The sequence below is a fragment of the Barbatula barbatula genome (genome assembly GCF_947034865.1).
Source record: "Barbatula barbatula genome assembly, chromosome: 13".
In the NCBI taxonomy this organism is placed as follows: Eukaryota; Metazoa; Chordata; class Actinopteri; order Cypriniformes; family Nemacheilidae; genus Barbatula; species Barbatula barbatula.
Window position 1 is genome coordinate 15,594,414 of NC_136776.1, and position 15,981 is coordinate 15,610,394.

At 39.4% G+C, this 15,981-nt stretch overlaps 3 protein-coding genes across 7 annotated transcripts; all 3 read left to right on the forward strand.

Annotated features, from left to right (window-relative positions):
- The first annotated feature begins 201 nt into the window (after positions 1-201).
- sde2 (SDE2 telomere maintenance homolog (S. pombe)) lies at positions 202-3,402 on the forward strand. Its single transcript, XM_079472016.1, has 7 exons — positions 202-401; positions 503-620; positions 746-857; positions 970-1,139; positions 1,473-1,578; positions 1,670-2,135; positions 2,215-3,402. The coding sequence occupies exons 1-7, from the start codon at positions 300-302 to the stop codon at positions 2,428-2,430; spliced, it is 1,290 nt and encodes a 429-aa protein (XP_079328142.1). The 5' UTR covers positions 202-299; the 3' UTR covers positions 2,431-3,402.
- On the forward strand, positions 3,393-7,874 carry wdr83 (WD repeat domain containing 83). Of its 3 annotated transcripts, none has more exons than XM_079472018.1 (10): positions 3,393-3,657; positions 3,742-3,862; positions 3,943-4,048; positions 4,272-4,320; positions 4,405-4,531; positions 4,693-4,760; positions 4,872-4,980; positions 5,093-5,207; positions 5,286-5,434; positions 6,736-7,874. In XM_079472018.1, the coding sequence occupies exons 1-10, from the start codon at positions 3,555-3,557 to the stop codon at positions 6,791-6,793; spliced, it is 1,005 nt and encodes a 334-aa protein (XP_079328144.1). In that variant the 5' UTR covers positions 3,393-3,554; the 3' UTR covers positions 6,794-7,874. The 3 variants fall into 3 exon arrangements, with proteins under 3 accessions (XP_079328144.1, XP_079328143.1, XP_079328145.1); XM_079472017.1 differs by having other exon boundaries at positions 5,286-5,390; positions 6,252-7,874; XM_079472019.1 differs by having other exon boundaries at positions 5,286-5,390.
- Positions 7,875-10,597: 2,723 nt separating this feature from the next.
- On the forward strand, positions 10,598-15,746 carry yju2b (YJU2 splicing factor homolog B). 3 transcript variants are annotated; one of them, XM_079471852.1, is made up of 11 exons: positions 10,598-10,729; positions 10,805-10,907; positions 11,158-11,217; positions 11,318-11,371; positions 11,485-11,567; positions 11,650-11,705; positions 11,909-11,969; positions 12,061-12,203; positions 13,760-13,932; positions 14,037-14,175; positions 15,153-15,746. In XM_079471852.1, exons 3-11 carry the CDS (start codon positions 11,215-11,217, stop codon positions 15,659-15,661), a joined length of 1,221 nt encoding a protein of 406 aa, XP_079327978.1. In that variant the 5' UTR covers positions 10,598-10,729; positions 10,805-10,907; positions 11,158-11,214; the 3' UTR covers positions 15,662-15,746. The 3 variants fall into 3 exon arrangements, with proteins under 3 accessions (XP_079327978.1, XP_079327977.1, XP_079327979.1); XM_079471851.1 differs by lacking the exon at positions 10,805-10,907; XM_079471853.1 differs by having other exon boundaries at positions 10,652-11,056.
- The last annotated feature ends 235 nt before the right edge of the window (positions 15,747-15,981 follow it).

Consider the following 15,981-nt stretch of genomic DNA (forward strand, 5'->3'; position numbering starts at 1 on the left):
CTATTTTTAAAGGAAAATTGCGAATAAAATAATAAAGGTGGCCACATTCAAGAGCAACTTACATAAGCAATTTCAGATTTTAAAGAATGTCTCTGAGAACCAAGGAGTAGTTCACGTTTTAATTTTGATCAGCTCAGAAATTATATTGATAGAATTATATTATTAAGTGGTGTTAAAATAAAAAAGGAACGTGGAAAAAGGGGACGTTTTCTCGGTTTCCGTAGTTGCGTCAAAGTACGTCATCGATATTCCGGAAGTTTATAAGCACGTCTGCTAGAACAACGAGAGAAGAGGAAAACATGGAGCTCTTTGCGATTTCACCTAATTTGAAGTTTAGCAATCTAACCATCGCCCCAGACTCGACAGTCAGAGATCTGATCGATCATTTTATCACTAAAGATGTGAGTAGAGTCAAACGTTAACATGACCTGAGACCGAACCCAAGAGTGTGTTGTTGTTTGGTAGTTTCTTAGTTATAACGATTGAATGTTTTTCTTTTTAGAGTCTTTCTTTCTCCGACTTCTATGTGACGAGTAATGGACGCATATCTCACAGTACCGACTTGCTTAAGTCTGGTGTGGTTTATCGTGTGGAGCCTCGGTTATGTGGAGGCAAAGGAGGTAACGAGATGTTGCAGAACATATTAACGCTACAGTCATCCGCTAACATTTCCAAGTCCCATCTTAAATGTATTAATAAATGTGTTGTTTCTCTTAAGATGTTTAAAGTTCGTTTTGTTGTGTAGGCTTCGGGTCTATGCTGAGGGCCCTCGGTGCACAAATTGAAAAGACCACGAATCGCGAGGCTTGCAGAGATCTGAGTGGAAGGAGACTGCGTGACGTCAACCACGAGAAAGAGTAATGCTGATGACTATGATATCCATCTTTAAAGATTTCTATAACATTAGATCAGCAATAAGCACTGCTTATCTCAGGCCGGTGTAAATACGATTGTGTTTGTTATGTGCAGGATGGCAGAATGGTTGAAGAAGCAGGCAGATCGAGAGGCAGAGAAGGAGCAGCGGCGCTTGGAACGCATTCAGAGGAAACTGGCCGAGCCGAAACATTATTTCACAGACACCGATTATGAGCAGCAATGCCACGAATTACAAGAGAGACTGGAAGACTCTGTACTAAAAGGTTATTTGGAAATCTGGATTCATTTCTAACTTTCTGGCATTTCTGGCAAACTATAAACACGTCTGCATTTGCAGAATATTTAAACCAAGAGATATAAAGTACACAGTGTTAAATCTGGTTAAAAAAGGACAGAAAGACATTTATCTATATCAATATAACAAAAATATTTAAAGCTCCAATGAATCAGACTGACGTTTTGCTATTATGATATAAATCAAATATGCTATCGAAATATCTTGCAGCATTTATACTTGTATTGCATATCTTGTACTGAAATATTACTTAACTTTACTTGATTTGATGGTTAAAAATATAAACTTCTCTATTCTTTAGGCATGCAAGCATCTTCCAGTGGGCTTGTGCAGCCAGCCGAAGGCCCAAGCCGCAAGCGTACGACTCTGACCGAAAGCAAAAAGAAATCAAAGAAGGTTTGCCTCTGGTGAGCTGAGCTCAGTTTGAATGTGTGTATTCAACCTGGATGTAGATTTAATGAACAACCCCATAATAATACATTTTATTTTAACCAATAGGACCGGCCTAGGTGAACTGGATGATATGGGTATATCTGGTGAAAGCAGCGACAGCGACAGTGAGGTGTCTCCCTCTACCTCGGAGTCTGGGGCTTCCTGTGGCTTAGATTTACCCAAACCAGCTTTGCTGTCCTCGACCACTAGGGGGCAGGACAGCACTAAACCACAGGATCAACACAGTAGCACCAGCAGTTCCTCCAACAGTCCTGCACCCAGATCCCCAACACCCAACCAGGAGAAAGAGGAAGGGATGGAAGAAGAGGTGCAGAAAGAGGCTGAGAAGGTTGAGACTACACTGAATACCAGCAGGGAGGAGGAGGAAGGGAGTGTAGAGGAGGTGCAGAAAGAAGCAGGGAAAGAGTGTACGGCTGAGATCACACAGAGCAGCAGCACAGAAGGGGAGAAAGAACAGGTTGTACAACCAGAGACATGGAGTAGCCCAGCTGAGAGCATTCAAATACAAGTGGTAAGGAGATGTGCTTTTCTCATGGTTGTGTGTGTTCAAGTTTAGTTTGTGATTTAAATGATCTTTCTTTTTTATTTAGGTGGAAGGGCCACTGGATTTGCTCTCTGTGAGTGGAGTCGAGCAGTTGGAAGCTTTGGGTTTGGAGCAGGTGAAGAAAGAGCTGATGGAAAGAGGGATGAAATGTGGAGGAACGCTGCAGGAACGCGCCGCTCGTCTTTTCTCTGTCAGAGGACTGACTCCGGATCAGATCGACCCTGCACTCCTAGCCAAACCCAGCAAGGGCAAGAAGAAATAATTGATGAGAAACTGAATATTTTTGTACCTCTGATTTGCTTTGTAATTGACATGTCTGTCAGGATTTACTCGGTTTGAATAGCAGATATAAAGTTTTTTCAAATACTGGTCAGATGTAGATAAAAATTTTAAAAAGATGTTGTTGCTTAAAGTTTTTCATGTGTTCAGTTTATCTTCCCTTGATAACTTTGAAACTTGAATATATTGCTTTAACATCAATTGTTCTTCATTTTAAGAGATAAAGGCCCGGTTACATAGCCAAGGCTTCGCCTAAACCAGTTCTATGCCTTAGTGAATTTAGGCTATTTAAGTCGCTTTTATTAAAATGCTGTAGAAAAAAACTTTTACAGATGTGCACCTTGAAATAAAACAATGGCACTGACATAATTTAAGATATGTAAGGTCAAGTTATTCGTCACAATATAATTCTTCGTCTTAAGCCTAGTCTGTGAAACCGGGACAATAGTCTCATTGTTTGCTTGCTTTTACATTGTAATTCTATTCATTAAACGTGACCAAAGCTGAGACGCAGCCTAACTTTCTTTGACACCACGAATGATACATTCTTCAACTTTTGTTCATACGGTGTTATACAATGTAAACAAGCATGTTCGCATCCCATGAGGTGTAATATGGTCTATTTTACTCAGATTTCTGGTTTTGTAAAATATCGCTGCACTGTTAGTCAACTTGTTTCTATAAATGTCCACCAAGGAGGGCAGGTTTCTGTTGCACTTCAACTCGCCATACTATTGCAGTCATTGTGTGGGGTGTTGTCATTATAATAAAGCTTTCGATGAATGGAATGAAACGTGATAAATACATTTGGAAGTTTTCTGAATTTATAGTGCAACATTGTTAGTGCAAAATGACCACTGCATCTATGGAGTAGTAGGGAAAGAATTAAGAAGAAAGCATGCGTTGGCTCCGACACGACAGGTGGCGCCAATAAGCAGCATATCGGTTGAACTTCATTACAGATCCGTAGAGGAACATTGTTTTCATGCAGTCGAACTGACTAGTCGTTGAGAGTTTATTATATACAGTCTCACAATTTAGATGTACATATTTGGGCTAAAATGCATATATGTTATTGGCGCTATATGACGCATTGGTAACAAAGTGATGGCGTTTCCGCAGCCGCGTCCTAAAGGCACTCAGCTGCCGAAGCATCTTCTGCGGACTGTAGACTGTCAGCAGGGCGCTGTGAGAGCCGTGCGCTTCAATGGTGAGTTGATGTTTTGTTGAGGTTAAACATTTCGCGTGTATTTTCACTATATACTGTAAACAATCTGCATTTGTATCTTTCAAGCCGACGGGAATTATATTTTGACATGTGGCAGTGATAAATCTCTGAAACTGTGGAGCGTCAGTCGCGGGACTCTGCTGAAGACGTACGCCGGCCACGGGTATGAGGTGCTGGAGGCCGACTCGTGAGTGTGTTTCAACCTTATAAAATATCATCAGAAAGTCAAGCTGGCTTTTATTAAACGCGTCACTCTCACTGTTTTAGCTCTTACGACAATAGTCAACTGTGCTCGTGCAGTTCTGACAAGACTGTAGTATTATGGGACGTGGCCACGGGGCAGGTGACGCGCAAACTCCGCGGACACGCCGGGGTGAGTTTTCATGGCAACTATAAATTCAATTCGATGGATCGCTTTATTTTGGTACATCACTGTCGTTAAAAAGGATTGTGAACCCATATAAGATTATTATTTATACTCATCCACATTTGCTTTAACATGTACAACATGGCGATATTGGTGGAGTTATGGGGTAGGAGACTTAGAAGTTTAGCTATCAATTTCTTGTCTTTCTGCTTTTGTGCTTGTTCCCTAGAAAGTGAACTGTGTGCAGTTTAATGAGGAAGCAACTGTAATTTTGTCAGGTAGGTCACTATTAAGGAAATGGATAGAATGGAAGGAGAGTTCTGGTTAGAATAGCAATTTATCTCACTCTCGCTCTCTTATAGGCTCTATTGATGGTACAGTGCGCTGTTGGGACACTCGATCCAGACGAATGGAACCCATTCAGATCCTGGATGAGGCCCGAGATGGAGTCAGCAGCCTGAAGGTGTCGGAGCATGAGCTGGTAACAGGGTCAGAACCAAACTAAATTTAACAACTAAAGTCTGTTCTAAAGTTCTTGAATTGTCTGCTTGTGAAAATATTTAACTTTAGCTTTTTTGTCGCGTCTATGTTTGAATGTATGAACTTGAAATGTGGAACTATTAAAGTGATTATAGTTTGTCATGTTTTAGGTCTGTGGATGGCAGAGTTAGGCGTTATGACCTAAGAATGGGTCAGCTTCATGTTGATTTCATAGGAAGTGAGTATTTCACCTGAAATCTGGCCAGGAAATATCTCATGTGATGAAATGAGATTACATTTGCTGTTTGTATTTGTTTCATGACTTTTGTGTTATATGTGCGTTTAACAGGTCCCATCACTTGTATATGCTTTAGTCGGGATGGACAATGCACGCTAAGCTCCAGTTTGGACTCTGCGGTGCGTCTGCTAGATAAGAGCACAGGGGAGATGCTCGGAGAGTATGTACAACACAAAAAATACTGCTGTATAACTATTTTGTTGATTTGCTTTGTTTATGACCCGTGTGAATCTGTTATAAAATGTCTGTTTGTCTATAATGCCAATTCACAGGTACACCGGTCATGTAAACAAAGGCTATAAGCTTGACTGCTGTCTCTCTGATAAAGACACGCATGTTCTAAGCTGTTCAGAAGATGGTCATGTTTACTATTGGGATCTGGTAGAGGTGAGCAGAACTTGATTCCGAGTGCAAATAAATACAACGATGTAGACTTATAGGCATACATGTTATCTCTCTTTATAGGGCTCCCTGACTTTGAAGCTGCCTGTTGGAAAAGCTGTTGTCCAATCACTATCATTTCATCCAACGGAGCCCTGCCTTTTGACTGCTATGGAAGGGCATGTTCAGGTATGGGGGGCGGAGCCGGAGGATGAGACTGTGGACAGTGCAAAGTGAAATTCACAAATGAATGAGAACAAATGGGATATTAACTATGTGACCAAGTTGCATTTTTGTATTTTATAATAAAGTAAATAATTTTTTTCTTAGAAGATGTATGCTGGTGGAGTGTTTTGTAGAAATTTACAGATATTACAGAAAGACATGATGAATATTTGGGTAGTCGGTTTTATTCATGCCTTTTTCTGAACTATATTTTTATTGTTTCGGGAAGTTGCCAAAGTATGTTTACATTTTTTGGTTAAGAAGTGAAATGACACAAATAACAAAACAGCGTTTGCTTGTATTTTAATCAGAACTGTACACATTTTCACAAGGCACATAAAAAAAAGATTAACAATAATTTATTAAACGGGTTTCAAATAAATAAATAATTTATACACATAAATATGTTTTATTTTTGGTTAGGATGGACAAATCTGCAGACTCATAACTGTGTCTCTTAGTTTATCAAAACTGACAGTTCCATACCTTTTTTTTAACATCGCAATATTAGCCAAATAAGCCACGTCATGCAAAATAAACCACTATACATTTCCCATACATAAAAATGTACCTTCCTCCACGGAGAAAGTGAGACCACTCTACCTGAATGAATGCTGTATTTCAATTCAAAGGCACTACATAGTGTTCATGTAGCCAATCAGAGAGCTGGACTGGCCACCCTTGTCCTTACCCCATACAGGCGCATTCTGCAGCAGACAGTTTCTCCACTTTGTGCCAGCGATGATTATTGTCGAGAAAGACCATGTCTTCATGATGTGTGGGTCGACAGCAGGGTTGGTGATGCCATTGGTCGGTGTATTGTAGGATGCCACTCTGCAAGAGGTTGGTGAGCGTCAGGTCGTGGTTGGTGGCGAGGCGAGGGCAAGTCCCGCTGCAGTACTTAAACAGCACCGTCTCGTCCGAGTCATACCCCAGCCCGAGGTCTCGCACCTGGAGCAGGATGGAGTGGAGAGCGCACGGGGATTCCGCGCTGCGGGGCGATCGGATCTCCCTTTGCATATGCCTCTCGGATCCTTGCTTTTCCTCATTGTCACCTCCTTTCCTCTCTTCCTCGTTGAAGTATGATTTGGGGAAACCATTTGGACCCTTTTTTTCTGAAAAACAGCAAAGACTAATTGAGTTTAGCATCAAACACAGAAAGTTAATTGCCCTGTTCCTAAAAGTCATAACCTCCATCCTACCTAGTATTGTTCCAAGCCAGCGTCCTTCTCCTGTATGAATGCAAAACAGCAAAACGATGATCTTCAGCAAAGAACGCATCATTTTCTGATTCTTCTCTTTTGTTCAGGTTGAGAGCGTTGGTGATGCTAAGAATCAAAGCCACCATCTCTTATATATCCATCTAAGCGGGTCGGAACCATTGGGGCGGAGGGGATGATGAGGGGAGGACGGGAGGTGGAATAACCCTTCTGCTCCTGGTTTCTCACCTGGTCTCACTGCTGTTATTTAATCATTTATTAAATGTATTGAATTGTAGAGGTACTGGAATTGCTCCATGTATAGGGGTGGAGATTATGGAGAATGTAGAAGTATGGATTATGTAAGAGGAGGTGAATTGCTTAAAGCTGTGGGCTGTTCATAATCTGACTGCAAGAAGTTGCTGAGGTTGGGTTGACATTGATTAACACCAACACATTGCTCAAGTTTTTATGGAATAGAATAGATGTCATGTGACATTGTAGAAGTATACATACAGAATTAACATAGGAGAGATGTACGGGTTAACATGAAAGATGGATAAAACGGGCCCATAATTAAAAGGAACAAAGTAGATGACAGAAGTTATTTGAATGGAAATACCAAGAATAATGGCTGTCTTCAGAAACATAAATTTGGGGATTTTATTAAAATGTGATTTTTTCACTATCTGCATTCCTTATGTAACTACGAAAACATGAATCCTGCAATGTCAGTGGAATCAGTGGATGCTTATGGTTTACGGAGATGTCTCTGATAATGCTTTGTGTGCTATGTTCATATAGACACAGAATGGCTCTGTATGGAAAACAGCTGTGTGTTAGGCTTGGATACTGTGTCTGAAATGGTCACGAAATAGACACCCTGTTTAGCTAATAATTTAATTTCTTATACATTTGTAATGGAAATTTTCTAGTCTAGCTTCTTGATGTGTCTATCTATATGTTTATGAAGTTTTTATCTATGTTTTCTTTTCTATGTTATCATGTTTTTCTCTATACGCGTCATACCACTCTGCCTTTGCCCTCGAGCAGAGGCCAAGATGTTCTGTTTGGAATAACGGGCATCACTTCTCGTAAACCAGCTCGGGATTCTGGCTAGGGGGCAAAGGGAGGGGGTTTCACGTTTTAATATATAAACTCTGGGTGTAGGAGGAAAGAGCGCTTTTGCTCTGCACCATGCTCATTGCTTATGATGCAGATTAAACGACAATAAAATACTTTGCAAAGTACCTGATGTCTCTGTGTGTTGCGTTTGTCAAAATTGACTCACCTTGATTAAGGAATAAGAAAATTCCACAACACATTCTCAATGTATTTCCTGGAAATTTAACTTGACATTGCCACTACTGTCTATTCAGTTATAATAAAAAAAAACATCTATAAATGCATGACTCAAATTTTTTCCACTAAATAAGATCAATGGGAAAGGATTTCAGCCAATCAGTCAGGTGGTTTAACTCTGACACATGACCATAAAACAATCAGCTTCACAGGAAAACTTCCATAGAAATCTCTCAACTTGAGAGTCTGTCATTATTTATCATCTTAATTTATGATCAAGAAGATTACTGTCAGGTCAGTTTCCATTGGAGCTGTTGGCATGATGTTGTCTCAGAGCTAGACATCATGTGGGTCAGAGGGCTAGGGTCTCTGCGTCCCCAGACATGGATTGGAACATATGGGCTGTGGTCCGCGAGAGCGAATAGATTTGGAAGAAAACTGCTTTTTGACTCGCCATTGAAATGAAATGATGATAAATAGTTTTTTGATTCAGTTTACAATCTTTTCTTAACTCCTCTTTGTTTTCCGCATCATAAAGAGGGAAAAGTCATTCCTTGTATGAACTGTGAGATGTACAGGATATTATGGTGATGATGAAACCACAATGATGACAGTGGTGATGATGATTACGTGATGATAGTGATTTTTAATTGAACATCTTGTCATGACAGTAGTGGTATGTGCATACTATTTAAAGAATGTGCCAGATGCATCCAGCAGATATACGGGAACCAGTCTGACATGCTGAGACTTTGGTATTTGAGGCTGTCTGAGTCAGGCAGAAATCGCATATCAAGATCACAGTGGAAAAACAGTTTTACCCTCACACACTGTAAAACACAGGGTGACATGAGTGGGAGGTGTGGACTCACGGCCAATCAGACGGAAAGAAGGGAAAAGGGCTTTGTCTGTCTACAAATAACAAGAGCTCACCTGTGCATGCAGATGCCAGATCCCTTCGCTACAGATTTATTCCTAAAAAAAGTATCAGCATTCTTCATTACTTGGCTTTGTGATTTTGGATTGTTAGATACATGACAAAACAATACATAACCGTATTATGAGAATATAACAACAGCTCTTATCCAATAACAAACTCTGTCAGGATAATCTGTATGATCTGATGAAGTGTGTGATCATCTAAATATGCTGATTTGTAAAGTTTTATTTGAAAAATTGCCATTGAATCATAATATGATTCAAAATAAGATGATAAGAAATGTCTAATATGGCCCCTCATTTCAAATATTATTGCAGCACCCAACATTTTATATTGCTTTTCCAGAGAAAAAGCTTTCGCTCAGTGGTTGCTCTTTCAGAGAGGTTTAAGTTGTGTTAAATTGTCAATATTGTTTGGCTGTATGGTTCCATGAAGAACCTTTCCGAAGAACCTAGTGTAAAAGGTTTTTAGACTTTAAAGATAAAATAAATAAATGATTCCATAAGAACATTCGCACAACCTTTTAGTAAATTGTTCTTTGGGAAACCCAATTTAGTTCATCCATGGCATTGCTTAAAATAACTTTTGTATCTTTATTTATCAGTGTAAATTGGAAATTTGCAGCACAAAACAGCAACAATAACCCAATGTACTGTATACCCTGTTCCAAGAGCCCAATGTGGATTATTTCGAATAAAGTATGAGATAAAGAGTAAATTGTGTATACTGTTATGTACTGCTGAGCAGGTTAATGTTTTTTAATTTGAGACTCAGGGGTGTTTAAGGAATAGAGAGATGAACTAGTGCATTTGGAAGTGCATATACCAGCAAAGGCAGGTTTCCCGCCCGACCCATATAGGGCTCGTCTGCTCCGGCCAGGAATGTCAGAGCGTCGTTCCAAAGTTAGGAAGCATTCTCTAGGAATTAGTGGGGAATCTCAAACTCGCCAGACAAGGGCTGTTTATGCTGTAAATCTGAATTAGAAGCTCCTGCCCCCTCCATCACTTCTCATCCTTCACACCATTCCTGAACCACATCCCTCAATCACCTGGACCAATGTTTCTCATTTAGGATCTCTACCTATGTTGTTCAGTGTTGTTGTTTTCTGGTCAAGACATTTTTATAGAGATTTTTGCAATGCAGAAAACACATGAATATTGAAATACAAAAAGGGAAGGAAGATGTAAAAATAAATAAATAGAAATCTAAGTCTATTAGCTAAATTAAGCATGTAACGTAATCTCCCAACGTACAAAAGCCTGTTGCCCTTGACTTCTCACAGAATGATTTAAATAACTCTCATATACACAACTATTCTGTATTGTGTTTTAAAAGAGCTTTAAAACCTGAAATCCTATTTTTCTCATGTCACTTTTGTTTGCTTTCCATATAAAATAAAAAATACTTTTCCAAGTCTCATATAAACTCCAGAGATCTTTCACTATTTCTCAGCGAAGGGAAAATGCCCACCTGCCAGTGAAATCCCGACTGGCAAACAAGACACGGTTATTCCAAGTAAACCAGAGCCAGCAGACGAAAGGATGTTATTTACAGCTTATGAGGTGGGTACAAAGGATTTTTTATTTAAGAGGATTTCCCTGGCTCGGAAAGTATTGTATAATATCGTATCTTTGTCTGCTTGTATTATTACAAACGAAGCCCAAATACAGAAGACTATTAAAAACAGCCATTCTGCTTTAATAAACCCAAAGTCAACACTTGTCTGCTTTGCTCAGTGTATGATATCTCAACGCTGTTATCTTCCGCTCCACATGCGGCGCTGTAGCGTTATTTGCGCAGCTGTACGTGACGCGCGCCGCGACGAGTAAACGTCGATGCAGTTTGTTTACGCAGATGGTTTGGTTAGTGTTAAATACATGAAATTCTATATTTTTTTACATCAAATTCGATATTTTGTAAACAGTGTTTCCGTACAGTACTTGTACGTGGATGCGGGGATAGTTGCGCAGTGTGCGTTTTTATTATTGGCCTGGATTTGGTCATTTTAGGACATATCAAATATCGCCTGTTCACAATTATGTAAGTTAATCCCAATGAACATATTGTTAACTTCGCGTTATATTACAACGACGTTTTAATGTTTTACCTTCATATTCAGTCACTTTTTTTGGGGGGGGGGAAACTATCAAAAGTACTGTTGTAGAAACGTCCGAAGTGGTAATACCATGGTACTTTTACGATTTAACATGCCCTGAATACCATGTAACTGGACTTATTTGAATGTATTTTTGATGTTGTGATGTACAGCTTTTATCTGTCATTTCTGCAGTTGTGTCTGATTGAAACTTAACGTTATATCATCTGGAGCTGAGCTTTAACCAGCAAAATGGTACGGGTCTATTTTCTGCTTTGATTTGTTATGTTGTTATACTGTATGATTTCTGTTGGTTGTGAAAGAGCATTGTATTAATGCTTGTTTTCTGTTTTAGGGTGAAAGGAAAGGAGTGAACAAATACTACCCCCCGGATTTCGATCCTGCCAAGGTGAGAATACCAGACAGTATCTCCATTTTTGTATCTCCTTGTGTGAGTTATTATAGCTTATTTGTTAAAAGATTCCTTCTGAAACATCCATCTATATCTCATTTATATCATAGCATGGCTCCATTAACGGCTACTGGAACACCCACCCGTTACGGGAGAGGGCAAGGAAACTGTCTCAGGGCATTCTCATTATTCGGTAACACACATTTACAGTATTGTTACTTTCGTTTCTGTGTTTTTTTATTTGTCTTAATATGGTCTCCGTCTTCAAATTTCAGATTTGAGATGCCTTATAATATTTGGTGCGATGGCTGTCAGAATCATATAGGCATGGGTAAGATTGTATTTTATCATACTTATTGGACTAGCATAATGCATTGCTGATCTTGCTTATCCTACATAATTTGTAAACTGTATAACAAATCACAGACAATTTCAAAATCATACGCTGCATACTGTTTTACATACTTTTTTATAAAACAAACCACAATTAAGTCTTAATGTCTAAATGGAGATGAATCTGTTTTGTCTTCTAAGGGGTCCGATACAACGCAGAGAAGAAGAAAGTTGGCAATTACTACACAACACCAATATACAGGTGATTGTATCCAGATCTTTTAAGTCAAACGCCTTGAAGTGATGAGGTAGCATTCATCCATAACATCTCTCTCGTGTTTGTGTGATCATAGGTTCAGAATGAAGTGCCATCTGTGTGTCAACTACATAGAGATGCAGACAGATCCAGCCACCTGTGATTATGTCATCGTGAGTGGAGCCCAGAGGAAAGAGGAGAGATGGGATATGGCTGAGAATGAACAGATATTGACTACTGGTACACTATTGTATTTATGATGATATTATTTAAATTAGGGATGTTCATATTAATCGTTTAACCGTTAACTGATAGTAAAACCCTATGACCGATTACTATTATCAGTTAGGGCTGGGCAGAATATTTCCTTCCGAGATTTTTCTTTTCCGTGTTTTCCGCGGAATGTAAATAAGTGGGCGTGTTTAACTCGGCGCTCTGCAAATTGGGCTCTATTCTGAAAAAAACGAATGAATGAATCCACGCGTAACAAATGAACCTATCAAACATTCTTTTGACCTTCTTTCGGTCTGTAGTTTAGTGATCCGCTCCAGTCCTGCGATTCTTCTCCCTAAAGCAACAAACGAATATTGCTCATCTAATAGAGAGTGAAAACGAGAAACACATACAGGACAGGCCCCATGAACACCAGTTTATAACACGAGTCAAATACTGTACTCTCATTGTTTGTGCATATTAAAACTTCATTATTATACATGATGTCTATCTTCCTACTGTATACATATGATATAGATATGATATAAATAATACATCTGATTGTCAGAACTTAATTTGATATCTTCAGTACATTTTCATAACTTGCCTACATTTTAACTATGGTGAGCATTTAAATTAACTAATAAATAAATTAGTTAAATCAATCTAAGAAAAACTCGTTTTAAAATATATCATTATAATGCGAGATTTCATGAATATGTCGTTACCGTAAAATTAATTTACTCATTCCGTGAACTAGATTTTTGACCATTCCGCCCACCTCTACTATCAGTTAAACGGTTTAATTTCTTTTAATAAAAAGAAATATATATGTTTTGGTATGACAATGCAGATAATAAATAATAGATTTGCATGTTTTTTGCATGACAACGAAAGATGTGCTAATACTTGTTAATTTACATCAACACGTGAAAGACGTCGTCGCGTGAAGCCACACGTGCCAACAGACATTTCGCTGAGAACGCAAAATGAAGCGAGCGAAAAAAGTAATAGAGCATTTGACAGAAATGTGCATCTTTGGCAATGGCCACTACAGAACATGAACAAGCGGTGTCGGATGATGCGGCTGCGCAACCGCGGGCATAGCAGTTAACAGGCTGCGGTCCAGATCATCCCCGCAGCATGTGGATATGCTTCTTTTTTATAAATATTTTAAAATCTTAATTTGTTAACTATTTAATTTATGTGATTTTTTTTTCAGTTTAGGTTTATTTAGAGTTTATTTATTTTCGAAATTTTGAAATGATATTCTTCATTTATATTGTGAATAATATTATGTTTGTTCGTTGTCATCAAGGTTCTCTTGTGATCGTTGTTGATCCGTTTTGTACGCTACTGTTTGCACTTTCATAATAAACCCATAAAAATGAGTTTTTACTGGGTCACAGACAATCGGCAACTGTATTTTTATTCAACGTCAGATTTATATAAAAATCTCAGTTAACGGTTAACGAGCGTCGGTTAAGAAAATTATCCCAATTGAATATCCATAATTTCAATATTAGGAGTATTATGACGATATTAAAGCAATGTGTTAAACTGTGTCATTACTACAACTGCAGAGCACAGTGAGAAGGAGAAACTTGAGACGGATCCCATGTATAAATTAGACCATGGAGGAAAAGATAAGGAGAAGTTACGTGCGGCCTTACCGTCTCTCACTGAGCTTCAAGACTACCAGGCCAGCTGGAAAAATGACTTTCAGCTCAACAGCGCACTCCGCAGGAAGTTCAGGGTGTGTACATCTAAAACCGTGTTTTTGATTAGATCCTATCTGATTTATCAGCTTTTCCTCCTGGAGGTTTTCTTTCTTATTCTGTTTGTGGTTTGCCAATGCAGAATGAGAAGAAAGTGATAGCGGAGGTGGAAGAGAAGGACAATGTGGTGCGAGCGAGGACCGGTTTGTCCATCCCTTTGGTACCAGAGAGAGAGGAGGATAAGAAGCTAGCCTCACTGCTCACCCTACAGACCCCAGACTGTGAGTCTGATGTACATATTTACCCTAGCAACCACATAGCAACACATGAAACCTAGGCACTTGAGGCCTGGACAAATGTGAACCCGAACCCAAAGAGACCCGTGATTGTGCTACACAGACCCGACCCGGACCCGTCCAATATTTTGAAAGTTTGACCCGAACCTGTTAAGACCCGAGAAATGCCGTAAATGTACAACCTGGACCCGAATATAATTTGAAAGTTAGACCCCGGCCAGAAAGACAGACCTCGGAGTCGATCAGCACAAATTCTACAGCAAAGTGATGTTAAGTCAGTAAAAAAATTTTGTCTTACCTAACGTTCCTCCCTAATGCTAATGTGGTAACCATGTTTTTCTTTTCTTGCCGATTGAACGAGCAGCATTACTTTGCTATGATCTATGTGCTCTGAGCCGAGTCTGAACATCAATTTAAGATATAACAAGACGCTTAATTTATATTAATATAAACATGGAATGGGATGAGTTGCAATGCGCCCTATCGTGTAATAAGTCCCGCCTTCTATATTTAAGAGCCAATCGCCAACTGTTAAAGTCATGTTGTCAGGCATGTGCGTTAGCTGCGTGTCGGCCTGCCCTGCTGACCGAGTCCTGACTGAGTTTGCTCGTGTTTTATTTTCACCTAATACTACCAGTTGAAACTAAGTTACAAAACACAAACAGTGCTGAATTTTAATCGACTCGGTTAAAAAATCTTTAAAAAACTCGGGACCCGAAGTAATAGGATTTTGACCCAACCCAGACCCGGCTAACCAGTTAAAATATAGACTTGTACAGGTCCCGGATCCTCCGTGAAGACCTCTACCTGGAAACACTCGGGTCCTGCTTAATCCACTCAAAACACTTTGCCAATCGTATTGTGACACACTGTCAACCACCTACAACACCTTTGCAACAAAGATCTTAACGTTGCAGTTTTTACTTGATCATTTATCACATTTTTATTTTTCTATTTTCCAGCATATGAAGACAAAAAGCAGAGTAAAAGGCAACATATATCGTCGCGGTCCTGGTTTAGAAGCCCCTCTTTAACAGCAAGGGGACCTGCTGGGAGTCTACTGCAGAAGTTAGGCCAACAGGGACGAGGAGCAGCCATCGCTAAAGCGCTCGGCTCTAGAACATGCAGTTCACACGTACTGGTACGCAGAAAGTCTGAGGGAAGCAAGACTGACAACAACAGCGCTTCAAACTCTGAGGCTTCCTCCCCTGACCTGACCCCAGAAAATGTGGACAGTGAAGACTTCAAAAACAAAGATACGCCTCAACACACAAATGATGTGAATAACATCAAGGACACAAACATTAACTGCTCCTCTGCAGACACGCAAAAGGCAAGCACATCTGAGAATTTTCGGCTGTCAGAGGTGCATTGTGAGGCTCAGGAGTCAAACGGCACTGGTTTGAGTGCTGGAAAGTCTCTGGTTGTAGATTACAGTGACTCGGAATCTGACTCTAACAGTGAGCTCTAACAGACCAAAAAGCCAAAATGACACAAGTGTTTTGATTCCTAGTGTTTTCAATCAACAAGTATATTAAACATTTTCACATATCAACAAATAAGTCTCAGTGTTTTTCTTTATTCTCTAAACATTGAACATTAAAATGATTAAATTCTGTTAGTTTGATAATTGACAAACAGGTTTTTGCTCTTGGTGTTTAAATCTGATGTTATTCTTGCTTGTTTCTTTCTACATCTAACCGATCAGATTGGCAAAACAGTCTCAAAGGTTTAGTTTATCCAAACATCTTAATCATTTGCCATTGTTTACACACCCATGTGTCATTCAAA